The sequence below is a fragment of the Fusarium odoratissimum genome (assembly GCF_000260195.1).
Source record: "Fusarium odoratissimum NRRL 54006 unplaced genomic scaffold supercont1.39, whole genome shotgun sequence".
NCBI lineage: Eukaryota > Fungi > Ascomycota > Sordariomycetes > Hypocreales > Nectriaceae > Fusarium > Fusarium odoratissimum.
The window spans coordinates 214,478-238,950 of record NW_022158780.1 but is presented as its reverse complement, the minus strand read 5'-3'; the positions used below and the strand labels follow the sequence as shown (position 1 = coordinate 238,950).

General features: G+C 47.8%; 11 protein-coding genes across 14 annotated transcripts; 8 read left to right on the top strand and 3 right to left on the bottom strand.

Annotated features, from left to right (window-relative positions):
* Positions 1-1,030: 1,030 nt before the first annotated feature.
* FOIG_14268 (uncharacterized protein) lies at positions 1,031-2,265 on the top strand (the record flags this gene model as incomplete). The annotated part of the gene is made up of 3 exons (XM_031215489.1): positions 1,031-1,445; positions 1,595-1,760; positions 1,854-2,265. 3 exons carry the CDS (start codon positions 1,031-1,033, stop codon positions 2,263-2,265), a joined length of 993 nt encoding a protein of 330 aa, XP_031054883.1.
* A 211-nt stretch (positions 2,266-2,476) lies between these two features.
* FOIG_14267 (uncharacterized protein) lies at positions 2,477-3,046 on the top strand (the record flags this gene model as incomplete). Its single annotated transcript, XM_031215488.1, has 1 exon — positions 2,477-3,046. The coding sequence occupies one exon, from the start codon at positions 2,477-2,479 to the stop codon at positions 3,044-3,046; it is 570 nt and encodes a 189-aa protein (XP_031054882.1).
* A 261-nt stretch (positions 3,047-3,307) lies between these two features.
* On the bottom strand, positions 3,308-4,871 carry FOIG_14266 (uncharacterized protein). 3 transcript variants are annotated; one of them, XM_031215487.1, is made up of 4 exons: positions 4,537-4,871; positions 4,317-4,489; positions 3,973-4,244; positions 3,308-3,914 (listed from the first exon to the last, which is right to left on the bottom strand). In XM_031215487.1, exon 4 carries the CDS (start codon positions 3,766-3,768, stop codon positions 3,382-3,384), a length of 387 nt encoding a protein of 128 aa, XP_031054881.1. In that variant the 5' UTR covers positions 3,769-3,914; positions 3,973-4,244; positions 4,317-4,489; positions 4,537-4,871; the 3' UTR covers positions 3,308-3,381. The 3 variants fall into 3 exon arrangements, with proteins under 3 accessions (XP_031054881.1, XP_031054880.1, XP_031054879.1); XM_031215486.1 differs by having other exon boundaries at positions 4,317-4,871; XM_031215485.1 differs by having other exon boundaries at positions 3,973-4,489.
* A 257-nt stretch (positions 4,872-5,128) lies between these two features.
* Positions 5,129-6,831, top strand: FOIG_14265 (uncharacterized protein; the record flags this gene model as incomplete). Its single annotated transcript, XM_031215484.1, has 6 exons — positions 5,129-5,460; positions 5,511-5,541; positions 5,594-5,737; positions 5,785-5,914; positions 5,968-6,604; positions 6,654-6,831. 6 exons carry the CDS (start codon positions 5,129-5,131, stop codon positions 6,829-6,831), a joined length of 1,452 nt encoding a protein of 483 aa, XP_031054878.1.
* Positions 6,832-7,234: 403 nt separating this feature from the next.
* Positions 7,235-11,056, top strand: FOIG_14264 (uncharacterized protein; the record flags this gene model as incomplete). 2 transcript variants are annotated; one of them, XM_031215483.1, is made up of 4 exons in its annotated part: positions 7,235-7,466; positions 7,519-9,852; positions 9,914-10,287; positions 10,348-11,056. In XM_031215483.1, the coding sequence occupies 2 exons, from the start codon at positions 7,235-7,237 to the stop codon at positions 8,964-8,966; spliced, it is 1,680 nt and encodes a 559-aa protein (XP_031054877.1). In that variant the 3' UTR covers positions 8,967-9,852; positions 9,914-10,287; positions 10,348-11,056. The 2 variants fall into 2 exon arrangements, with proteins under 2 accessions (XP_031054877.1, XP_031054876.1); XM_031215482.1 differs by having other exon boundaries at positions 7,519-10,287.
* Positions 8,670-11,056, bottom strand: FOIG_14263 (uncharacterized protein). The gene is made up of 5 exons (XM_031215481.1): positions 10,755-11,056; positions 10,333-10,686; positions 9,893-10,274; positions 9,574-9,842; positions 8,670-9,521 (listed from the first exon to the last, which is right to left on the bottom strand). Exons 1-5 carry the CDS (start codon positions 10,893-10,895, stop codon positions 9,195-9,197), a joined length of 1,473 nt encoding a protein of 490 aa, XP_031054875.1. The 5' UTR covers positions 10,896-11,056; the 3' UTR covers positions 8,670-9,194.
* Positions 11,057-12,025: 969 nt separating this feature from the next.
* FOIG_14262 (salicylate hydroxylase) lies at positions 12,026-13,817 on the top strand. The gene is made up of 4 exons (XM_031215480.1): positions 12,026-12,569; positions 12,619-12,731; positions 12,785-13,267; positions 13,327-13,817. The coding sequence occupies exons 1-4, from the start codon at positions 12,099-12,101 to the stop codon at positions 13,574-13,576; spliced, it is 1,317 nt and encodes a 438-aa protein (XP_031054874.1). The 5' UTR covers positions 12,026-12,098; the 3' UTR covers positions 13,577-13,817.
* A 205-nt stretch (positions 13,818-14,022) lies between these two features.
* On the top strand, positions 14,023-15,741 carry FOIG_14261 (oxidoreductase). The gene is made up of 3 exons (XM_031215479.1): positions 14,023-14,773; positions 14,824-15,393; positions 15,450-15,741. The coding sequence occupies exons 1-3, from the start codon at positions 14,181-14,183 to the stop codon at positions 15,637-15,639; spliced, it is 1,353 nt and encodes a 450-aa protein (XP_031054873.1). The 5' UTR covers positions 14,023-14,180; the 3' UTR covers positions 15,640-15,741.
* Positions 15,742-16,095: 354 nt separating this feature from the next.
* Positions 16,096-20,016, top strand: FOIG_14260 (serine/threonine protein kinase; the record flags this gene model as incomplete). The annotated part of the gene is made up of 5 exons (XM_031215478.1): positions 16,096-16,674; positions 16,726-17,784; positions 18,089-18,434; positions 18,486-19,254; positions 19,314-20,016. 5 exons carry the CDS (start codon positions 16,096-16,098, stop codon positions 20,014-20,016), a joined length of 3,456 nt encoding a protein of 1,151 aa, XP_031054872.1.
* Positions 20,017-20,242: 226 nt separating this feature from the next.
* Positions 20,243-20,452, bottom strand: FOIG_14259 (uncharacterized protein; the record flags this gene model as incomplete). Its single annotated transcript, XM_031215477.1, has 1 exon — positions 20,243-20,452. One exon carries the CDS (start codon positions 20,450-20,452, stop codon positions 20,243-20,245), a length of 210 nt encoding a protein of 69 aa, XP_031054871.1.
* Positions 20,453-21,044: 592 nt separating this feature from the next.
* On the top strand, positions 21,045-23,684 carry FOIG_14258 (serine/threonine protein kinase). The gene is made up of 2 exons (XM_031215476.1): positions 21,045-22,978; positions 23,035-23,684. Exons 1-2 carry the CDS (start codon positions 21,164-21,166, stop codon positions 23,569-23,571), a joined length of 2,352 nt encoding a protein of 783 aa, XP_031054870.1. The 5' UTR covers positions 21,045-21,163; the 3' UTR covers positions 23,572-23,684.
* Positions 23,685-24,473: the final 789 nt, after the last annotated feature.

Below are 24,473 nucleotides of genomic sequence, written 5' to 3'. Positions count from 1 at the left end.
ATACACTAAGCCTGGGGAGGGTATCGCAAGGGCCACAATAGAATCAGATAATCTGCATGATGACTTGATCCTCAGCCCTATGGACTAGATTGGCGCACTGCCTTTTCCCAAGAGCGTGACCCTATGGTCAAGGCACACTCTCGGCAATTTCAGCATCCGTTTGATATGGCTTAAAAGCTTGTGTGTCTTAGAGGTAGGCCCTGCAATACTTCTAGGCAGACAATCCTTCGGTGGGGTGCATCGACGGGCCCTGACCTGAGTTAAGGGCTATTTACTAGAGTCTGGCACTGCCTTAGTATTTCGAATAGCTGGTTTTTATTCTACAATCCTTCCCTGCTATAGTAAAGAGGAGGAATAGTGATATTAGTGCTGCGTTTATGAACATCTAGGGGCAATCTAGTATCATTATCTGGTAATTTACTAAAAGCCTTCTTTATCTCTCTTGAGTGAGGAGAGAAAAGCTATATTTTAGGTTGCCCTTTCTTTTAGTATTATATCTAGATCTTGCTCAATGTATTATTTACAGTTACGACCTATGGCCGTGAGCTTTTAATCGCTAGACTGAAGTTGGTGTTCATGTAAGGTGCCATTATAACACAGTTTTCAAGGGGCAGGCAGCTGCAAACAGATGGAAAGGGCAAACAAACTAGGGGATGCATTGTAGTCTCACCGCAAACCTGATAATTCTAAGAAAACAACTCACAGACAAACACGACTTTGACCCACTCACCCGCCCGGCTTGCGTCTTCGTTTAGCTGACATCTTCGTAACGCAGACTTTGCATCACCTGAGCCCCAAAACTCAACAAAATCACCTTAAATCCGTCGCCATCACCACTACCAAAACCACCAGAAAGAGAGACATGGAGGACGGGCCGGAAGACGGTCATGTCGCTCTAATAAAAGAGTTGGAAGCTGCCATGAGCAAAGAAGCAGCAAGAAAAGGCTAGCCTGTAACTGACCATCCGGATCCTGAAGCCCTCGTCGAGGCACTCCGAAAGGAAAGTACTAAACGCAACGGCACAACAGAGATGCCTAGCTTCTCCGTCACTCAGATCCCAGATCTCTACGAGCCATGCGTAATCCCCGAGGAGGACCTTGAACCAATGCCTATCTCTGACATGAGACTCAAGACTCATCACCGCGGCAAGAAGGTCTTGCTTCGGGTCAAGACCGCACCCGCTCGAGTCACGACCGTCGTGACCATCGTGGAAGATGAAGAAGGGACAGCAGTCCTACTAGCGCTTTATCAACAGCTCCAGGAAGACTTGTTGACTGTCAGACATCCTGCTCAAGACTCCGTAGCAATCCTCAAAGATCCCTTCTTTGAGCAAACAGCTGAAGGAACTTACTCCCTACAAGTCGACCACCCAAGCGACATCATCTGGCTAGAAGACCACGACGAGAGAATCCCCGAGAAGTGGAGAGTCCACAGAAAGATCAAGAGTAGCGCAGAATATCGTGCCGAGGGAGAAGGGCTCGCGAGCAAAGAGCACTGGTTGCCCGCACTACACTCGTCAGTTTCTCCATGGTCTTCATTCACGCAACCTTACTTCTGACACAATCAAAATAAACCTTGACTCTAAACACAGCAGAGTCACCAGACGAGAAGCAGCAAGCGCTTTTCGGCCGTTCCGACATTTATCTCAAACTCGATCGCCCTCGTCAGGCGTTGCTAGACGCTATCGAAGGAGATGGCCTTGCAACTTCGACCGAGAAGCCCTGGCTTCTTCAAGCTCGCGCGATCTACCGCCTTGGGAAGTTTGAAGAGTGCCAATAGAAGCTTCGGGCTCTTAAAAAAGCGTTTCCCAAGAGCGTGCCTGCTTGGAGCCTGCAACTACACATCGGTAAAAGTCTCAAGGAGCAGAATGACGGCGCGTATGCATTTGGCAACATGCTCATTGATGCTCAAGAGACACCTCCATTGATCAACTGCGCCACCTTCTCCTCTCTTGTTGAGACCCGCGTCGCCCCTGGCCGAGTTATGGGGCTCTTCCTTACCGAAGACCTATCTGCTGGAGACTTGATACTCTGCGGAAAGGCGTTCTCGTACTATTTCATGGATGATGAAAAGAGTCATGAGACCTATCCCATCTTGTTGAACATGTCCAGTAAGGAACTGACATCTGGTGGCTCTGTTCACTTGTGGCCACAAGTCACCCAAAAGCTGTTTCACAACGCGAGAATGCATCTATACGATCCAAGAACTATTCCACGGGGACCACAAGAAGCTTCATCACCGGAATACCTGCTAACGTGGTCGTAGCTTCATGGTAGAAAGAATCATTAACTACAACGAAGTAAACGCCCCGAGAACTAAAAGTAATGACCTCGAAACCAGGGTATTTCGCAAGACAGGAGGCTCCCTAGAGATCGACAACAACAACACTAAGTTCCTGACTTCAGGGATCTGGCTCCTCGCTTCCTGAATCAACCACAATTGTGTCAGCAACTGTCGGCGTTCTTTTATCGGCGACATGCAAATCATCCGAGCTACGCAGGATATGTCCGCTGGGACGAAGCTGCTTCTCTCCTATCGTACTCCCTGCGCCTTCGAATCCTACGCGCAAGTACAGAAACACCTCTCAACTTGGGGCTTCAAGTGTGCGTGCGACCTATGCAAGAGTAGAAGCAAGGAAGATAAAGCGGCCCTGGAAAAGCGGCGCAAGATCTGCCACGAGGCTTCCGATCTTCTAAAGACTGAAGTGCTTCAATTCAACTGTGCCAAAGCCAGAACAGTCCTGAAACAACTAGAGAAAACTTACAACGGAAAGTCCGCCGACAAAGTCGGACTGGAGCTTTCGGAACTTTGTTTTGGGATGAACGATCGGTACACGGATTCGGGAATGCACGCTGATTTTGTCAGGATGATCGTGAAGTCTCTTGAGTCACTGGGCTTCGTCATTGTCGCGTATGTCCCTGGCCCAACTATGTCATTTATCTGTTTCTCAATCTGGCTGAACTGTACTGGAAAGTATCTCGGCAGCTCTCCATGCATGTTTTCAACTACGCCAAGCTCTCGTACAAATTCGTTGTTGGTGAAGTAGTCTCGATGCCACAGTTGCTCTCGGACACCGTTGAGCACTTCAGGTCTATGTAAGAGGAATGAATTTTGTATTCACACTGGACTGAATGTTCAGATTTAAACACATCCTATAGGCACGCCAATACATTAGAGTTGGCAAACCAGAGGAACAGACAACCATTGCTTCGAAGCGGGAGAGACGGATATGGGAAAGGGAATTAATGTAAATTAGTTCCGTTTTTGCTACAGAATAAAACAAGAACTAAGATCCCTCCCCAAATATGTACTATCAACACACAAAGCTCCGTATATATCCCCAGCTATAATCCTTGACTGCTCTCAGAGGCTTCCAGACTCTTAGGCACTACCAACGTTGACATAACACAAGACCCATCCAAATTGAACGGGGTTGAATAGACTGATATGAGCAGGCGTCTGCTTCGTAAAAGCAGCGCTCCCAGGCTGGGTGCCAAGGCTGTCCTTGTACATCTGACAGGTCACCTTGTCGGGGTCGACCTTTTCGCCGTCGGGGAGAAGGAACTGAACGCCGCGGAGCTCAAGATCGGTGATTTGGTAGTCAATGTGCGTGAGCTTGCCGAAAGGAACGTCGACGAACTTGTGTGTGTTCTTGTCTCGGTTGAAGGCGTAGACGCTGGCTGTTGCGAAGGTTTCAGTCTTGGGGGCAGCTGTTGCGGTAGATGCGAGGGTCGCGACCGCGGTGATGAGGATGGTGGCGAAGTGCATGGTAGCGAGGAACTTGGTTATTTGAGATTGGAAGTTGATAGGAAATTGAGATACTGTATTGAAGTAGTGTAAAAGAGAGTGTTGGCTGAGTTGGATTGCAATTGAATATTGGGCATGGCGAGTTTCTTATATACACTTGGGTAACTCTGAGCGTCATCAGCCATCGTGTCCTCTTCACTATTTTTAGGTAGGTAAGCTTCCTACAGTTTAATACGGACCAAACCTTTCGTGTTGATTCTGCGGACCATTTGACACGGCGTAGGCAGTGTTCAAAGCTGCAACGAAGAATAGTCAGCACTTGTTTCCAATACAGTACCTCGAATCACTTTCCCGTATTCGATGTTATGTCTCCCTGGTCACAATCCACACTTTTGAGGCTGAGTGACTTCATGAACGTCGATCTTCTTCGCCAATGGTGTAATCAAAATGTCCTTGCGCCAATGGCTATGCGGCAGTCAGCAATGGTACCTCGTGTCCTGGTCGATCATATGTCAGATTTGAGCCGCTCGTCAGCCTAACCCATCCAAGCCATGTAGCTCACTGCTTACTGGAGAAATTGCCGAGAGTGCTTGGAGGAAATGAGATGGTGATGCACTTTCTGTATACGAGGTTGAGAGCATATTTATGTTATGGACAGACGTTGCCGGAAGAATAACACCACGCATCACCTAGCAGATGATCTGCCGCAGCTGTGGTGACCAATAAACCCAGGCACCTGCAACTACTCGATCAGCACACCAGAGTCAAATGAAAGGTTGGAATCGATACATCGTCTGCGGTAACGTTGCTTATTTTCTTCACGACCTGATCATCTTAGTCACCCTTGCTGGCCTGCTCTTACTTTCACTATGCTCTCCACAGATTGCTACCGAGTCGCCCAAAGCAGAGAATAACATAAGAAAGAATCTCCGTTTCCGTCAGCTCTCCCTATTTTGAAAGCAAGGTGCTTGGTGAAAGAAGAGAGAAGTCAATGCTTGGCCCCACTTCCACGTCTTTAAGATAAGTGACCGAAAAGAACCCAAGGAAGAATAGACAAAGATTTACTCAAACCAAATTCCTGAATTTGTATTGGATGAGTCGAGTGAAATTTGATCATGTTTACTCCATGCCTGGAAGTTATCGAGATAACAGTGAACTAACTGCGGGGGCCAATCGGCCATCTCTTAGAGATTCCTGTTTGGTACAAGCGTTGCCAAGACAATCCGATGGCCTCTTTGATTGGACGAGCTCCCGCAGTACACATCAAGACGCTCCACTTCTTGTGACTTTGGCTGGACAAGATGGACGAAGGAATGGCTATATAGATATGACATTCCCCCTCCTAAAGACTTCATATCTTTGTTCCTCGTCACAAGCGAAAATGGCGATCCTCTCTCTTGCCCACCTCGCTGGAGCAGCCGTGCTCATTTTCATCGGCGTTCTAATCGTCCGTCTGCGTTCACCTTTAGCTTCCCTCCCAGGACCTCGTCGCCTAGGTCTTCTAACACCATGGCAACTGAGATACCATGAGCTTCGTGGCAAAAGAACGCAATATGTCCATCGAATGCACCAGAAGTACGGTAATGCAGTCCGTGTAGCCCCAAATGAGGTTGTTTTCTCGTCACTCGACGCGATGAAGGAGATATATCTGTCCAAAGGCAGTGGCTTTGACAAGACAAGTTTCTACAACCTCTTCTCTCAGTTTGGGCTCAGGTCAGTTGATCCTTAATGTCACTATGGCACACCGAACTAACACAGAAAAGGACAATGTTCTCAACTTTGCAAAAAGGCCCAGTAAGTCTCAAACTCCTTCCGCAGCCATGAAAGCGCTAAACATCCCGTGCAGCACAGCCAGAGACGACGAGTAATCGCCGACCGTTACGCAAACACCAACGTCAACCGCGAAGCCTCTCTACACGGTATACAAGAGAGATCACAAAACTTCATCTCTCGTTGCAAAGATGCTCCAAAGCAGGAGCTTGACGTTTACGTATGGGAGTCTGATCCTTTCTGCGCTTCCTGGCTAACATCAAGAAGATGTTCCTCCACTGCTATGCGTTCGACTGCGTCACACATCATCTGTTCCATCCTCATGGCAGTGACTCGATTCTCCAGGCGTCAGATGAAGAAACACTCCATGAGGCGGTATTTGACAACAGCCTTGTTAGTAAGTATCATCGAAAACCTTAGAGGGTACAGCGCTAACATAAATGACAACAGGGAGGCTCTTGAACTATTACCACCCGACTCTTGGCAGCGTTGCAGGCAAGCTGGGCTTATTCGGAAAGTCGCGCGGTATTCCTCGAGCTACAGAACTTGTGCTCAATGGTGTGAAAAAGGGCGGCGTCGCTGACTTTACACTGGTGAGTCGCATGCAGGAAGAGAAGTTCGGCATGGGCACTTTTGACATCGCGTCTGAATGCATGGATCACATGCTTGCCGGGATTGAAACCACTGGGGATGCGCTGTGCTTTCTGATGTGGCAGATCTCTCAGCCAGGCTATACCTTCATCCAGGAGCGCCTACGAGATGAGTTTAGAGCTAACCCTGATGTTCCTTCTGATCAACTTGAGTACCTCGAAGCAGTCGTCAAAGAAGGTCTCAGAGTCTTTCCTTCGATCCCCATGAGTTTACCAAGGTGCGTTCCTGAAGGCGGCGCAACTGTTGATGGCCATTGGCTTCCTGGAGGTACTATCGTGAGCTGTCAGCCATACTCGATGCACCGAATGGACGAAGGGGTTTTCCCCCGTCCAGATAGCTTTGAGCCACAGAGATGGCTAGAGGAGAAAGGCTCAGCTGAGCGAAACCGACTGTTCTTTGCGTTCTCTAATGGAGGTCGTGCATGCATCGGAAGACAGTGAGTATACGAGCTCCCAGTTGAGGATACTGGCTAACTCATTGTCCAGTCTTGCTATAGTTGAGATGAAGACACTTTTGCGTGACATCTATTCGCGATATAGAACAGCCCCTGCGGATGGCATGACTTTTGATATGAGCATGGATGACCAGATTTTTACATCTCGACCGAAAGACCAGAAGTGCAATTTGAAGTTTATCGAATGGGTTGAGGTTGCAGGTTGTTGAAAGCCAGAAAAACTGCTGTCGAACTTTGACGCAATGCTTAAGGAGAAAGGCGGTATCTTAGACACAGTAAAATACACACTTTCTTCCGCCAATAGCAACGCTTAAGATTTACCTTACCTCTTGACATATGGTGCATGTGCCGATGTTACATTGACACAAATTCGAGCATTGGCGAAGTAGAATGCTCTAGAGAACCTGCAAGTAGAAAACGACATACAGCACAGTATCTTAATGAACACCAGTAGTTCTCCCATGGGAGATGGAACAAGCAGCTATTCAGTCAGGGGGAACTAATCTCGTTCTGGCGTTAGTGTAACCCTGCGGGGACTTCCACCAAGCCCAGCTCGCTGGAGCCACTCGCCAAACTATCACCAACTCATCTCAATCGGCCGCGACCACAGCGATGAGCGCTCCAGTTTCAGACACTCTCAAATCGTTACCAAAGAAAACCAGGTCCCGAGCAGGGTGCGTGCGATGTCGCCGCCGACGGCAAAAATGTGACGAGAGTAAGCCCTCCTGCGATAGATGCGTCGAGGCTGGGAGCATCTGCAAATATGAGGTTGCGCTGAGTTGGGGCGGAAGAGCATTCGCAAAATCCACTTTCGGAAAGTGTCTTCACGATATCAAAAGAACAGGTATGCTTAATAGACTGGAGACTCGGGTGAGCACTTACTTATGCTGGTTTAGACAACGCCTCGACAGGCAATGGCTTTGTCTACAGCACGACCCATGCCCAGTCACCTAGGCGCAGGGCATCGCGGAGGACCACAGCGACGCGGTCAAATGCCAGCCATGAAACAAGGCCACAGCGCTCGACAGAAAGTCATGTACCGGAAAACACTCCGGATACACTAGATCGACGTGTCACCACCACCAACGCCTCCTTGATCATGAAAAGCGATTGCATTCTGGAGGTTTCATCAAGAGTTCACCCACAAGATAAGCTGACCGGTCCCCTTCACCCCTTACGACCGCAACATCAGATATCCTTTCTTCCGCCCATGGCTAAATATCTCTTCCAATTCTACCTCTCCGAAACGATGAGACTTACAGTCCCAAGCAGCTATGCCAAAACAGAGATCTGCCGATTCCTCGTCCCGATGTCGCTCCAAGAGCCTAGCTTACTCTACGCCGTGATGGCGTTCGCCTCTGTTCATCTCGATGCCATCGGTATGCTGCCCGGAAATTCGCAGCGACTTATCGACAGTCTCCATTGGGCCAGCATCAACCATCTTCGAAGATTGTTGGAAGATGCTGACACCACGTCACAAACTGTGGCGCTGGCTACCACGAGAACACTATGCCAGGCTCAGATTTATGGTGGGACATCATTATGGCGCATTCATCTTGATGGTGCGCGTGCTATCCTCCAGGCGTCTCAAGCAGGCAAACAAGTGATGAGCAGGCCTCACATTCCTGTGAACACGGGGTTCCTGGATAGTTGGTTCCATAATGCGGAAGCACTAGCTTCCTTGAGCCCGGCCGGGCTGCTCGGTGGTCAGCTTCTTGTCCACGGCCAGACCGATTCTGGAGAGTTTCTCGACATTTATGGTGGCGTCATGTCTGATCTTCCTGCATTATTCAAAGAGGTCGGAGCCCTCTTGGGAAAGAAGCACGTACGCACCGCTGAGCTCGAACTTGAAACGGAGGATCTCGTTCATCAGATCCACGCAAGGCTTTCTCGTGACAAAGCCGAGAATATGATCATCGCATCAGATCTGCTCTCGTTTCTCTCAGCGAATGATATCCAAAACTACGCACTCAGCAACGCTGGGTTTCTCTATATGGCACTCTTACACCTATACTGTAGCATGGGGTCTTTGTCTCCTTTCGCTACCGAAGTCCGCTTCTGCGTTACTCAAATCATTCAGTGTGCTCATAAAATGTCTCGTGAGTCTGGACTCTCTCCGAGAGTACTGTTAGTCTCACCCTTGTTCACCGCCGGGCTTTATGCTATCGGGTCTGCGCGAGATGAGATCAGGCTCGAGCTGGTAGACATTGGAAGATGGATGAAGACTCCTCATCTGTTCAAGACACTAGAGCTATTGGAAAGAGTTTGGCTTCAACACCCCGATGACTCGACGCGCACTTGGGAGACGATTGAAGATATGAGCGTCGACTTTCTTCCTTACTAGCTCGAAACTACTTGAGGAAAGCCTTAAAGCTTCTTCACCCGTTAAGGAGATAATAGAGGCATACCAGCTACTGTGACGAATACAGACTAGCCCACCACATGGTTGTTACTAGACTCTCTCAGTTTCAACGACGTTGAGCTCAACGCTTAACTTTCCAACAGTCTCTCCGACACCTGGTCCCTGCACTTTGTAACCTCGGAACTTCCTGGCTGGCAGCTTCTCGTTGAACTACACAGAATGGTGAGTAATCTTGCCTTGTTGCTGGATCGACTTCGGGTTACTTACCATAGCGTCGATTTCTTCCAAGGCCCGTCCCTTAACTTCAGGCAGGTAGAAGTACACCCAAACAGCGCTAATGATGCACGAAGGGAACCAGATGTAGCCATATCTTGGTCCCCAGTTCAACGCAACGGGATTAATGAAGTAAGGAGCGGTGAACGTGATCAGCCAAGCGCCAAGGAATCCTGCTGCTGCAGCAAGGCCGAAGGTGTAGCTTCGAAGGCGTTGTGATGGGATTTCGCCAGCAACGAGCCATGAATATGGAGCAATCATGCCCTGAATGAGAAGGTCAACAACACAATCTTTGCATAGACATCGAAACACTTACATTGAAAGCCATCATGTAGAAGCATGAAAGCGCAACCAGTACCTTGCCGGTGATGATTGCGCCCGGGTTGTGATCATAAACGATTGCGATGATCAATTGGAAGAAGCCAGCGGTTATGAGGCCACAAAGGAGGAGTACTCTTCGTCTTCCATATCGTACAACGATACAAACATTGGCGATGATAGCAAGCATACCTGCCATACTGAGAACGTTGCTCATTGCAAACGGGTCTTGAACTTTAGCCATGGCGAAGAAGTAGGCCTTGTAAGCTGCGTAAAGGTCAGTTACGTATCCCTTGGGCGACATCAGGGATGGTTACCAATGATGAACATTGACCCAGTGGCAGCCTGGAGGCAAACAGCACATATGGAGATCATGGTTCGCCTTCTGTCGATTGGGTTATTGAACATATCCAGGATACCGACACCCTTGGACAATGCACGCTCGTTATCAATAGCTTGGCGGATATCTGCTATCTCCGCCTCGGTATCTGCGCCCTCTGGCCTGAGCCACTTGAGCGACTTGAGACCATCTTCGTAGCGTCCTTGAAGAACAAGCCATCTTGGTGACTCTGGAATGAAAGGCAAACCAGCGAATATGATAGCTGGAACTACGTATATCATTCCGAGAGGGATGAGATATGCAGAGCGATCAGGGCGTTTCGCTGTTGCCCAGTCGATTATGGTACCGATGAGTGTGCCCTATGAACCACGAGTCAGTATCGATATACTCTTCATACTGTCAGATAGGAGTACTGACAAAGGTTGTGCACAGATGAAACACGGTCAAGAACAAACCACGATACTTTGCTGGACTACTCTCTTGGATGTACAGTTGGGAGAAGGTCATGAAGTAGCCGTTGGCCAACCCGATAAGAAGCCGGCCAACATACAGCGGCCCAATATGTGTCGTGGTCATCATGATGATGTTCGATACTGCGCAGAGAACGCAAGCCATCCGAAGACACATTTTCCTTCCAAGTTTTGCCGCTACGAACCCTGCGAGACTGGAGCTTATGAAGGCGCCCATCGTCATCAGGGACGAAATAAGCTGCTGTCGAGTGGTGTCGATGTTCCACCCGATTGCGACTTCGGGGTCTCGGTAGCCATAGATCTGATCAAGAGCAGTAGTCAGCACAATGCTCGAGTGCTTGTTGGACGTCAGGGAATGCAGGTGCCTACCTTGAGAAAGCCAGGCATGGCTTGTAGTCCACCGATCAATCCAAAGTCAAGGCCATACTGGAAAGGAGACAATACGATGATTCCGCATGCTAAGAAACATCGCCAGTGGGCACGAACAGTATCCTGCGATGGGTCTGCCATAATCAAGGGCCAGATGGAGTGAGGACGATCAAATGAATCGAGCAGTCAACTGCTCTGGCTTTCTGCGGCTACCGTTTCCTTTCATACTGGAGCTCAACTGGAGGGACTTGGCCAATCACCTCACGGTTGTTCCTTCAGACAAAAACATTGAAACCTCTCATCACTAACTATATCGATTGGCGCTCAACCGAAGTGCGGGGTGCATAATAGGTTCCACCTAGAGTTGCAGATCAAGTCAGAGTTGCACCCGGTCGTCAGCCTGAAAGTGCGGAAAGAGTGTTGTCTCTTTGGGTAATCGGGGTGTTTCTTCCGGAGAGTTGCCCTATCGTACTGAGTTCGGCGGTATGCATCCGATGGGAAGAGTTGTCAAACTAAACCCAAAGCTACAAAGTTATGTACTAGAGCTACCCTTGCATCAACTTTATCCAACAAGATGTGAAGCCTAATGGAATTGCCAAGTACTTCCCCCGCAATCTGAGAGTCATGCTGAAGTTTTAGTCTCGTCTTGCATGAGTTTTCAGCTTAAGTTGAGAGCCATCGCGACTGGCTGCGCTGCTAATTCCCGAGCCAAATGCCGGGACCAGGGTAACATTTCCCCCCTCATCATTCAGATTGGCACTGATTGTCACAACATTGCCTGACAAAGAGATGACATGTCAGTCACGTTCTGAAGCTCATTCGCAGCCTGCAGGACGTGTGCTGCTTTGCATAGTTCTCTGCCAATAGGACCACGAACCTGGCTGTTAGCGTATAGATATCCCACGGAGGTCAAGCGCGTTGCATGATATCCGAATAGAGAGGCGATAGCAGTTTGTTCTCGCCATCGGGTGAAACATTTGACATTTACGGCCCTGTAATTCGAGCATCAGATTTGGCTGTTCCGTGTCTAGAATGGAAGCATGCTATAAATTGAGCGTAATCAGTAGCAAGTGAACCAAACTGATGACAGAATCAGAACCATTATCCAAGTACCGTAGAGCTTGTTAGCGAGTTTGTTACACTAGCATAATCAACCAACTCTTGGCTGCAGAAGGATCCTGGTTGCAGACCAAAAAGGGCGGGGAACAAGACGGGGACAGCTACCTCGGCTTCCCAGGGTGATGTTTTCCGCTAACCACATGGTCACATAAGTGACATGTTGCATTAAACCCCAGATGAAAAGTTTTGAAAGTGCCAGTACCACCTGTTCAGCCTTTTCAAATCATGGCGGCTCACAAATCCGGTATCAAGGTCATCATCGTTGGGGCCGGCTTTGGCGGTTTGACTGCCGCTATTGAATGCCATCGGCAGGGTCATGACGTTGAGATCTATGAGTCCTTTCCTGAGCTCAAAGTTCTTGGAGACATCATATCATTTGGTGGCAATGCCGGCAGGATCTTTAATCGCTGGTCTGACGGAGAGATTGTAGCCCGTCTACGCCCGTTATGCATCGACATACAAGAATATGGCTTCAGAATTCACAAATGGGACACAGGAGAGGTCGTATATCATCAAAAACGACCCCCTCCTAACCCTGAAGCCCCAGTGTTGAACGGTCATAGAGGCGAGCTGCATGAGATTATCTTCAATTATGCACGTGATGAGCTGGGCATTCCAATTCATCTCGGCCAACGAGTGTCTGAGTATTTTGAGGACAATACACAAGCTGGTATCATACTGAAGACTGGGGAAAAGGTATTTTACATATTTCTCAATGCAGACCTTTCGCTGACTTTTGTTCCAGATTACTGGCGACGTGGTGATAGGTGCTGATGGGGTGAGGTCAAAGGCAAGGGAGCTTGTTCTAGGATATGTCGACAAGCCCAAGAGCAGTGGATACGCTGTTTGGAGAGCATGGTGAGATCAGGATCTTGTATGGTGACGGGTAATCATATACTAACAGGCATTAGGTTCTCGAACAAAGACATGATACAAGACCCCCGCACAAAAGAGTTCTGCGAGAACGGCGATACCTTTAACGGCTGGATCGGACAAGATGTGCACTTCTTGTTCTCGACCTTGAAAGGGGGTAAGGACTGCTGCTGGGTACTGACCCATAAAGATGACCACGATATCGATGAGTCATGGTCGTTCCCTGGTAAGATAGAAGAAGTGTTAGAGCTCCTGAAGGATTGGGATCCTACATGCCGAGCGATTGTGGAAAAAACGCCGTCAGTAGTTGATTGGAAACTGGTCTATCGCGATCCGTTACCGACTTGGATCAGTAACAAAAGGCGAATCGTACTTCTTGGTGATGCTGCTCATCCTTTCTTACCGACGAGTGCTCAAGGCGCAACTCAAGCTATGGAAGATGGCGTTACTATTGCTGTCTGCTTGAAGCGCGCGGGGAAGAGTAACATCTCTGGTGCACTAAAGGCTCATCAGAGTATGAGGTAGGAGAGATCCAGCATGCCATTTGAACATTTCTTCCGCAAAACTAACACAGTGATAGATATGAGCGCGTAAAAGCGGTTCAAAAGACAGGAGAGTCAACCAGAGATCTTTGGCACAAAACGGATTGGGGTAAAGTCAAGGACAATCCTAGCAGCATCGGATTCCCGCGCGAGGATTGGATTCACCAATTTGATGCTGAACGGTATGCAGAGGAGAATTTCGAGAGTGCTCTCAAAACTCTATGGCATGAGGTCAAGGATAATGTCCTGGTCGACGAGGCCCCTACAATGGCGCAAGTAGCGGGCTAGGATTGCATCACTGTTTCTGCTATCCTGACTTTATTTCTTTTCCGCCACCAAATTTACAGCCAAAGTTTTATGACGTTGACCAAACGCGAGCCATTGTGTAGTCACTGTCTTCAGGGTAGGCTGTCGGTGCCTGTCCCAATTGTCAAACACGCGTCATAGACTTCGGCAGTTGTCCAATTACTCATGCTGAATCATCTGCCCCCAATCAATAAAATGATCGTGCCTTACTCATGAATCGCGCGATCGTCACAGAAATGTAGTTTCCCGTCGGTCTTGAAACTTCGGCAGAAATCCAAGAACCTTCTAGCGCCCTTCCATGAGATGGTGTTAACGTTATATCGAAGCCATACCTCGGTAAAGAGTTTCTATTCCAAGCACCGTCGCCGTGAACTAAACCAAAATTGTGGTCTGAAAGTGGAACATGACGGCATAGACTGGGTCTTTGGACCGAAGTTCGTGGCAATGATGGAACAATAACCATACAAGTCATGACATCACAAATATCCGATTTCTAATATTTGCAATTGTTTATAAACGTGCAAATGTCTCGGCATCTATACTGTAGTGAATAGAACATCAAGTTATAAAATAATATTATTTGAAAATGGCACCAAGACGATTCTCTACTGAACCTGCAGACGCAAGCCCTTTGGGCCAGCCTCTCAAATTCGAGTTCAGCGGTAAAACCGCCAAGAACCGATTTATGAAGGCTGCAATGACAGAACGACTCTCAACCTGGGATCCCAAAGTCCTTGAGAAGCGAGGCGTTCCTACACCAGAACTTATCAATGTCTACCGACGATGGGGCGAGGGAGATTTCGGTGTTATCCTGACTGGAAATGTTATGATTGAGTATGACCAGCTCGAGGCTGCTGGAAACCCGATCGTGCCCCGAGATGCACCTGCGTCCGGTGAGCGGTTTGAAGCGTTCAAGGAATTGGCAACTGTTAGCAAGAAGCATGGAAGCTTGATTGTTGCACAGGTCAGCCATCCTGGACGCCAGGTCGCCGATAACATTCAAAAGAACCCCATTTCTCCTAGTGATGTGCAACTGGAGGGTGAGGTGATGGGCATGCACTTTGCCAAGCCCAAGCCCATGGATGAGCAAGACTTCAAGAATGTTATTGAGGGCTTTTCTCATGCTGCCGAGTTCCTTTACAAGGCCGGCTATGACGGCATCCAATTGCATGGTGCACAGTAAGTAGACCAAGTCTCAGTGCTCTGGATATGATACTAACAGAGAGAAGTGGTTATCTTTTAGCCCAATTCCTTTCACCTACGACAAACAAGAGAACAGACAAGTACGGCGGTTCCATCGAGAACCGATCTCGCATCATCTTCGAGATTGCCGATGCCATCCGTGCCCGTGTCCCCGATAAGTCATTCAGCCTTTCCATCAAGGTCAATAGCGTCGAGTTCCAAGAAGGCGGTTTCTCCACCGACGACTGCAAGGTCCTTTGCAAGCAACTCGAACAGCATGGCTTTGATTTCGTCGAGCTTTCTGGAGGAACTTATCAGAGCCTTGCCTTCTCTCATCGGCGAGAGAGTTCGAAGAAGCGAGAGGCTTTCTTCCTCGAATTTGCCGAGAAGATTATCCCTGAGCTTACTAAGACCAAGGCTTACGTCACTGGTGGCTTAAGGACAGTCAAGGCTATGAATGAGGCTCTCAAGACGGTTCATGGTATCGGCTTGGCACGACCGGTTACTAATGAGTTCGACTTGCCTGCCAAGATCCTCAAGGGTGAGGCTAACAGCGCAATCGACACTTTGCTCGATGAGCAGAACTTTGGTATCACCAATGTTGCTGCTGGTACACAGTAAGTCTACACAAGAACTACAATCATTTATGGCCAGAAGACTAATTTCTGTTTAGAATCCGACTGGTTGGTAAGGACAAGCACCCTCTTGACTTGAGCCGAGAGGATCATAAGCAAATCTTTGAAGAATCTATGCAGAAGTGGGGTGAGGGTATGGCGCATAATGATGATCAGTCTAAGTACGGATACGTTGATATTGAAGGAGTCAAGTTGGAGCCATATGGCCAAGCTGATGCGGCGGCGTAATTGACAATAGATAATTAGATCGAGTATATAATAGATCGTAATCTGAGTTCGCAACAGACTTACTTAATTTCACAGTCACTACCATACTCCACTGTACAGGACCCCAAACACGATATTCAACTACAATCTCAGATGAGGCAACGAGAGGAGGGGCTAGATGCCTTGACCAATATGCATATCAGCTGATGTTAGCATAGCCCAAAGAAAGTCATGGGTGCGACTAAACAGGCTAAAAAGACGTCAAAATTATGACGTTGACTTCAGCACCACTACAGTTGAAAATGCAAAGGGAGCCTGAAAAAGCCCTCATGATAGTCTTATTTCACAAATCGGCTGTGCTGACCATCCAGAAACCCAAGGTATAATTTGTCCGAACCCCATTTTCACCATGATCTTCAACATCTACAGTTTGGTCCCGCCTTGTCTACAGCCCCAACTCAATCAACTGAATCAGCCATGGTTGCGACACCTTGGACCCTAGTTCGTTTCTTGGATGAGTGCGAGAATGCGGAGAAAGAAAATTCGAGCGATGAAGTTTTCATCTCGACTACTACGATCAATTTATTAACATCGAAAGAGTGCGTCAGCGACATCCTAAAGGATCGAAATTGTCCAAATCAGGATGTTTTGAAGAAACGGATCTATGATAGACGTTGCCCTGCGAAGATCATCTTCCTTATCTTAGCTCGAGCCGACATGCTAGATCGTATTGGCGAGTTCTTATCCAATGACTTTTCTGATCATCATCTTCCTATAGAGGTTCTATGGACGCGCGAAGGGTACAAACTCAAAAGTGCGAAAGATTCAGACTGGACAATTGCTCCCTTCGGAGCAGGAATCCACTATAGAGATGTCGACTATTTCACGCAGAAGCAATGGCCATTCTTGGCCCCTATCTTCGAGAGAGAGTTCGAATATGTGCTACAGCAAGGTATTCCTCTGCCGTTGGTCGAGAAAGGCAACGCGATTGTCTCTGGATTTAGCTCCGTTTCCAAGATCAAGATGCACCATGCCCATGTTCCAGAGCAGATAGAAGTAAGTCTGCCAAGCCCGGCTCTTCAGCATGTTTGATTTGACGTGATATAGCACTCGATGGCCATGAAGAAAATGGAGCTGGAGAGTGAGGACCAAATCAAGTATGTCAATAAAGAGATGACTAACGTGACGTCTCTTCGATTGCTGGATCACGACCATCTTGTCAAAGCGATTCTCGCCTGTACCAAAGGAAAGCAGGCTTTATTCTTCTTCCCATGGGCCAAAGGGGGAGACTTGTATAACTTCTTGAAAAGCAATTCTAATGAGGGCATGGCTGCTATCATATGGATGCTGGATCAAATGGTCGGACTCTGCAGCGCTTTAAGTCTGTTGGCGGACAAGGGATATCGACATGGTGACCTCAAACCTGCCAACATTCTATTGTTCCCTGAAAAGTCTGGTAGCTACCGCCTGAAGATAACAGACGTTGGACTCTCGAAGCTTCACATCCTGGCAACAAGCAGACGACTAAATGGGACGACTGCCAAGGCTACCACGAGGCGATACAGCCCCCCTGAATTTGACCTCTTGTTTGATGATGATGGGGAGCCAGTAGAAGACTCTGATGACATCAAGCTATCGCGCAAGTTCGACGTTTGGTCTCTCGGTTGCGTCTTCATCGAGTTTCTCATCTGGGCCAAACTGGGTCGGCAAAAGTACAAGGAATTTGACCGGTCTATGAAAAGGGACCGACGTTTCTGGGACTCTGGACGCGAAGACCTTGACGACAAAGTTAAGGAAAGGATACAGAACCTGGAAGATGCTGTAGAGGATACCCCAGGTGACAAGGTCGTCCAACAAGTTCTGGAATTGGCCCTGAAGCAAATGCTCCTTGTCGACAGCGATGATCGTAGCAGTGCGTCAGACATTCACAAGGAATTGGAAAGTATCAGAGATAGCTACAGTGAGTGTTTCCAATCAAAGGATGAACTTGATCTGCCGCTAGGCCTGACTACCGAGCAGGACGCCGAGTCCGACCGTCTTCAACAAGAACAGGACCTATCAGGCGCAAATGACGGCATGGATCAAAACGAACCTGAACCGTCTAGTACTCAAGACGAGGGCTTGAACACTACGGCTGTTCCTTCGGGTCATACAGCTGCTATGGTTGTAAGTTGAATAATCAGAACACCGGTGCTTTGAACTTGATGGCTGACAGCAAGGTAGTATGTGAGTTAAAACGTTAGGTCCTTTGTCAGAGAATAGAAGAGCTGATGAAGAACCTGATATCGCGGCATATAGAATGTATGTATCAGGCAATCCCGTACACTGAACTGTTGTCCTCTTGTATTAACAATTTTTGAGACTGTTAGTGCATCATGAAAACTTCATCTTGAACTTGTATACTTACAGGAACCTTTTAGCGGGTATGTTTTGCCATCCTTATCCTATAGTAATTGTTGTATACTGACAGGAACAGCAAAGCGCCAAGCTACTCAATCAATGGACAGTCAATCCCGACAATGAGTTTGCAAAGAAATTCTTCTCGGAACAGAGCAGCCCGAGCCCAGTGGACAGAAGTCGATTATGCGACTCATGTTCAATGCTTCGCATCTGGGAGCCCAATGCTACAATATCTGGTAGAATGAGGGACTTTCAAACTCTTGCTTCGACATGTGACATGTGCAATCTTCTATACGCCATCTTGCAAAGGCTTGGCCTTGAAGAGGATCAAGAATTGCACTGCATTCGGGACGGCTCTACATTCAAGCTGAAGGGGCGTGACGGCCCGCCAATCCTTTCCCTGTTCTCTGATCCTGGTACGTTCTCAGTATGTCTCATCGATGAGTTACTAAATATTATGTTCTCAGCTTACAATTCTAACGATCTTGGATCCGTCCAAGTGGGATATCCAACTTTGTCCCCTCCAGAAAGTTCTGAACGGTATCGTCTCTTTCAAAAGTGGCTCCATGTTTGTGATAATGAACACGGCCATGCACGAGACGCATCCTCTGGCGGCTGTGCTGTCCAGATGCCCACTAGACTGATTTACGTAGGCGAGTCGAGTGAACATTTGGAGGATATTAAAGATTCTGGCTTTCTACGTTATCTTGCTCTTAGCCACTGCTGGGGAGGCAGCACGAGCCTGTCTACCCTGACGAGCAACATCGATAAATTCCGCAGTGAGATACCGCACGAGCAACTGCCTCTTAATTTCCAGGAAGCCATCAAAGTCACGAGAGCACTCAAGATCTCATACTTGTGGATAGACTCATTGTGTATCATCCAGGACGACCCGGAAGACTGGCGACGAGAAGCTGCTCGAATGGGTCAGGTTTTCAGCAACGCCTACTGCACAATCGCAGCGGCAGCGGCAGCGGCGTCTAACGAGGGCTTTCTCACTCCAAAGCTCAACTCAGCACTTTCTGCGACCTTGAAAACTCCCGAGGGAGGTCTGCTTCACATTTCGGAGTTTATGGAAAATTGTAACAGAGATTTAGAGTCAGCACCCCTGAATACGCGAGGTTGGGTGATGCAGGAGCGAGCTTTATCTAGAAGAACACTGCACTTCACCAAGACACAAGTTTACTGGGAATGCGGAAATGGACTGCATTGTGAGCGGCTCTTCAAATTGTCGAAGTAAGTACTATTCATTGCTCATCGTAATTCATGTCCGGTCTAACTAGTATTCTTGTTAGTCCCCAATCAGCTCTGTTCGCAGACTCGGATTTTCCCAAGGCGATACTCAAGTACTACAAAGGTGGACGAATCACTCTATTTCAAAATCTTTACGAGAAGTATTCCAGGCTCAATTTCAGCTACACGTCAGACCGACCAGTGGCCATCCTGGGTCTGGAGAAACACCTTTCATCTGTCCTCCAAACTCGCGGCGGGTTTGGTGTCTTTGAGCAGTACCTGGCGAGAAGTCTGCTCTGGTCCCGACCTGAGAATATCTATCTGAACAGTATCACGTTTCAAGATGACTATCATGTTCCTTCTTGGTCATGGATGGCATACGAGGGTCCGATCACCTTTGCGAATATACCTTTTGACGAGGTCGAATGGAGTACAGACTGCTTGCTTCGATCTGGCGAGGAAACCGGTACAAACAGCAAGAGGACTGTGTTGAAAGCAGTTGCTAGAGATCTCAAATTGGATAAGCTGGATATGCGCCATAGAGTCAAACTTGATGAAGGGTCTGGGTTCGAACTATCCAACTTGCGGGGGGTTGTCCTTGGTAAAGACAAGAAGCGAGAATCTCGGGTCCAGGTATACTACGTTCTCCTTGTCACCTTAGCCGAAGACGAGCCAGAGCAAGCAAAGGTGTATGTTCGAGTTGGAGTGGCCTGGCTTCTTGAACATAACATCAAAATGGATGGTGAGGATGTTGTGATTTACTAGCTATCGCTTCCTTAATTTATGATTCAAGTTATTCTTTGAATCCCTTTCATTCCATTGCCAACTGCTATGATTCTATATATATGTGATGATGATAATGATGACTAGTGTAAGAGAACCTACGTCCCCAGACTGTTATGAATAATGGTATGTAGGTTTGGTACGCTCATTCGTGTAGGGAGCTTTTCTGAAGGTCGTGGGAAGACACTTTGCGCGGAACAATATGTTGTCACATCCCACGTCTAAAAGAGTCCCGGTCCCATCGTATCGTGTAAATATCTTGCTGCATTTCGACAGAGAACTTGTTTCGGGGGAGACTTCGTTCGAGGATAGCGAGAAGCTTTTGTGGGCTGACGTCCTTTGCATTGATGCGGATAGTATCGTATGATGAGCTGGTCACTGCATGCCCACTCGTTTGCTGTTGTATTTGCCCGGGCATTTTGAGAGCAGGACAAGAGATATTGATGAAGTGGGACGTCAACGGATAGATGAAAATATGCTTGAAATGGAAGTCGGAGAAGAAAGACGGAAGTGGCTGATTTAAAAAGACTCGATCACGGACGCGATATGACTCAGAAATGACAAATTGTAAAAAAGGCAGACAAGGCAACCTCAGAAGCGGGGGCTGTGCCTAGTGGCCTCTCTTGGTGGCCTCCGTCTGACACACCTTGGAAAGGCAGGCTCTGGATTGAGCAATCAAGGCAGCCACTCAATAGCTTCTGCCTGGAATTTTCAACCCTGGCTGCAGTTATCCTCAGATTAGGCTAGAGGAGGGTGCCAGAAGCATGCAATGGCGCTGGGCAGAGTGATTCGCGAAGTTGATAACGAAAAGGTGGCGGCACGAGCCGCTCCAGGCCAAGCATTCTAACCGCCGTGGCATCATCCTGGCCAATGTCCGTTATGGGGGCCAGAAGCCTTGTTCGAATTATCTATGCGACTATTGGCTGGCCATATGCAAAGCTCAAATGTCTCAACCAGGGGTCTCAGCCGCAGTTCAGGAAGGGCTTTATATTTCTCAAATGCGTACTGAAGTGAAATCAGGCTCGGCTGAATTGAGAGTGGAAAACTCAGCCTTCAGACATCATAAGCAATAAAATGCATTGTCTTGCATCCCCTAACCTGAGATATACCTTGACTATATCGGACTTGCATGATTGACGGTATGGTCAAACCTTCTAAACCCCGTTTAAGAGTGAGGGGGGCAAAGAGGACCACTTCATATGTGACATCACCAGAAAGCCTCAGTGCATCGCAAAGTCAACAGTTACCCAACTCATCAGCGACCTCTCATTATGAGCCTCCAAGCATCCCCAATTGGGGAGAAGCGCCATCTCGTTCCGAAATCGACTTGAAGCCTGGGACAGGGCAAGGGTCTATCCATATTTCAGTTTTATCTCAGAGAGAAAGCACATCAACGTTTCGGAGTATCTCTGATATGGGTCACCGTAAATGGCTTGAGTCATTAGTTTCTTATAGAATGTCTGCAAGTATTTTTGGGGATGTTCAGGATTCGGAGGCACCAATGGTTGACATCGATATCTCCTCTGTCTGGGAAGCCCTGATGAATGCCTGCAGGAAGCCCGCCATTGATCATACTGGTAAGCAAGAGTTTATACCTCTGGGACAGCTCCTTCGGATTCTAAGCCCAAGGAATGTTGAAAAGATACTAAATCAAAGTTTCACGGATGAAGCTTTGATAAGCCTTGTCAACGAGGTATATGGAGCTGATGGCGAACCACGAAGACTGAAGATCATGGCTACACTGATATTGGTGAATGGACTGAGCTTTCTACTAGACTTTGTCAATGCAAAGGTAGAAGATAGTCAGCTTCCAGTTACCGTCCAGCGACAGGGGCAGCAACCTATTTTATACGACCGTGAGAAGAATGAGATAGAACCTTCAAAGAAATGGACTTGGTCCTATCCTCAAGCCGAATACTTTACTATGAAGCAGATGCAATTATGCAGCCTGTTCTGCACTATCGACGAAGAAGGACAGTTCATGGATCATTTTCGCCTCCCTGCAGATTTCGTCCTACCATTCGTGGATTCTGAGCCCCCTGAGATTCGGTCTGGAGGATATGGTAAAGTCACAAAGGTCTTCATCGAGCCGTCGCACTTATGGTACCGGGGTAAGTACCCGAAACCAAAGTGCTTCGCTATCAAGGCTGTTCAGCACAGCTCAATAGACCACCCAAGTGAAGCAGACTCTCTCGCAAGGCGGTTGGTTATCAAGAAGCTCGCAGACAGAGAACACCTTCATCAGCTTCTTTTCTCCTTTCGTCGGGCCGACTATTACTATCTCGTTTTCGAATGGGCTGATGGCGATCTGACTGATCTATGGAAAACAATGCCAGGCTTATACCGCCCCGATATCTACGAAGACGCGTGTTGGTTCTTCCGCCAATGCGCCGGTATTGTGCGGAGCCTGGGTAGTCTTCACGAGCAGCGCTCGTCCTACACTGCTAGCACTATGGAGGAAATAGTTCATGTTGCACTGGCAGGAAAGTACGGACGGCACAGCGATATAAAGCCGCAAAATTTGCTTTGGTTTGGTGATTATCAAGGAGATAAGAAAGATCATCTAGTCATCGCCGATCTTGGTCTTACCCAGTTCAACACGTCACAGTCCAAGTCGCATGCGTCATGGGCTGGTATCAAAGGTTATACGCAAACCTACAAAGCACCTGAGAGTGAAGTAAGCCGTGAGGTTGGCGCCAGATACGATATTTGGTCCCTTGGCTGCGTGTTTCTGGAGCATGCGTCTGTGTTTCTGATGCGGGATGATAGCTCTGTCAAGGCCTTCTCAGACAGCAGGCTAGAGGAGGATCGTCGTCGGAACAGAAAAGGGAATTATCATAGCGACACTTTCTACAATGTGATCACAGAGGAGAATTCTACAGACGCGTACACACCGATTGGAAGCAGTGTCATCCGGGGGGAGGTCAAAGAGGCAGTTATGAAAGTAAGAATCATATCAGAATCAATCCTACATCATGAGCTAACAACTCATTGTCATAGATGATTCAAGGTCTAAAAGACCATAACTTGTGTGCTCCTTCGATGTGTGACTTCTTAGATCTCATCAGCGAAGGGATGCTAGTACCGAATCAGTCTGTTCGATATACTGCCGGTATGGTATTGAGAGCTCTTAAAGATATCCAGCTCCGTTGTGAACAGGATCGCCGGTACGCTTGCTCATCAAGACACTTGCCATTGGAGGATCAGTTGGAGTCAATTCCCGATAGCCACATTCCTTCAAGACAGTCTCAGATCTTGGCAGGTATCTCAGGAGGACAAGACGGAGCCAGGGCCAACTTTGACTCATCTCACATGGAGGCAAACGTTGATGCTGCGGGTGCCGACCTGGAAGCAATGAAAATGCTTCATGAGTTGCGTCACATGAGCAACGACATGACCCTATCCCCAGGTAATCTACAGCTCCAGATGCCCCAGATTCAATTTGATGGGTCTGTAGCAGGGCTTTTGCAAGAATCCAGCCCTATCAGCGATTTGATCCATAAACTTGAGTCATTCTCCATCAGAGAAAAGACTTGACAGGAGTTATGCATCCTGATGGTTATACCTTAGACTGTACAGCTTGAATAGACTTGATACCCATTCTTTTCACAGGTGTGGACCTAAAATATCATCAATCTTTTCGAATCGACTAGGGTTAAGATTTCCAGAGGCGCCGATTAGTGATGGTGGTGGTTTCCTTCAAAGAGGGGCATCATAACGGTGTTTTGTGATGCAGCTGAAATACATCACTAACCGGGTCCTGGAATATTGTAAGAGATTTACATAAGTTCTCCTTGGAGTTAGCTTTATGAACTGTCCCAGCTGACGAACCTCAAGGCACTGAATACAGCTAAGTCTACCAATAATGCAGGGGTATTTGCATCAGTAGCGCAATTACAAGCTGGCACAGACATGTCACGTTGCCCATATCGGTGCTTGACACCTAATCGGGACGCAAAAGGTATAAATATTCCAAGAAGCTGCCCGAAACATGCTGAAGTGTCAAAATAATTCTTATCTTTTACTTTTTTATCGCCTCCTCTTGATCATTCCAAACTCTCAGCATGAATCTGAATCTACACGACCCCGGGGAATGGATGAAAGACCTTCCAAGCGACATGAGTGTCACTCAAATCTCAATACCAGGAACTCATAATAGTCATGTTATTAAATCCAACATTGTGGTAGAACGAAACGCCAACATGAACTTTGCCTCCTATGCGTTATACAATCCTGGGATCGTTATAATGTATTCTGAAGTTTATACTGCAATAGCAACATGCCAAAGATTTTCGATGTGGGATCAACCTCTTATTTCATTCCTGACTAGAGAGTATAGGTCGCGGAAGAAGGGTACATATGGGGTAGTTGTTACTGACTTCTGCAATCAGAGTATCGCCTCACTCTTCTATGAGCAGAACTTTGGCCGTTAATTTCTA

Excerpts from the sequence above, each read along its gene's own strand:
- FOIG_14263 (XM_031215481.1), bottom strand. The coding sequence starts at position 10,895 with ATGGCAGACCCATCGCAGGATACTGTTCGTGCCCACTGGCGATGTTTC. Across the intron at positions 10,275-10,332 it reads TTCATCTGTGCACAACCTTT|GGCACACTCATCGGTACCAT; the intron begins GTCAGTACTCCT and ends CGTGGTTCATAG. Across the intron at positions 9,522-9,573 it reads TCTACATGATGGCTTTCAAT|GGCATGATTGCTCCATATTC; the intron begins GTAAGTGTTTCG and ends CTTCTCATTCAG.
- FOIG_14261 (XM_031215479.1), top strand. The coding sequence starts at position 14,181 with ATGGCACCAAGACGATTCTCTACTGAACCTGCAGACGCAAGCCCTTTG. Across the intron at positions 14,774-14,823 it reads ATCCAATTGCATGGTGCACA|TGGTTATCTTTTAGCCCAAT; the intron begins GTAAGTAGACCA and ends AACAGAGAGAAG. Across the intron at positions 15,394-15,449 it reads AATGTTGCTGCTGGTACACA|AATCCGACTGGTTGGTAAGG; the intron begins GTAAGTCTACAC and ends ATTTCTGTTTAG.
- FOIG_14258 (XM_031215476.1), top strand. The coding sequence starts at position 21,164 with ATGATTGACGGTATGGTCAAACCTTCTAAACCCCGTTTAAGAGTGAGG. Across the intron at positions 22,979-23,034 it reads TCAAAGAGGCAGTTATGAAA|ATGATTCAAGGTCTAAAAGA; the intron begins GTAAGAATCATA and ends TCATTGTCATAG.
- FOIG_14266 (XM_031215486.1), bottom strand. The coding sequence starts at position 3,768 with ATGCACTTCGCCACCATCCTCATCACCGCGGTCGCGACCCTCGCATCT.
- FOIG_14262 (XM_031215480.1), top strand. The coding sequence starts at position 12,099 with ATGGCGGCTCACAAATCCGGTATCAAGGTCATCATCGTTGGGGCCGGC. Across the intron at positions 12,732-12,784 it reads TACGCTGTTTGGAGAGCATG|GTTCTCGAACAAAGACATGA; the intron begins GTGAGATCAGGA and ends AACAGGCATTAG. Across the intron at positions 13,268-13,326 it reads AAGGCTCATCAGAGTATGAG|ATATGAGCGCGTAAAAGCGG; the intron begins GTAGGAGAGATC and ends ACACAGTGATAG.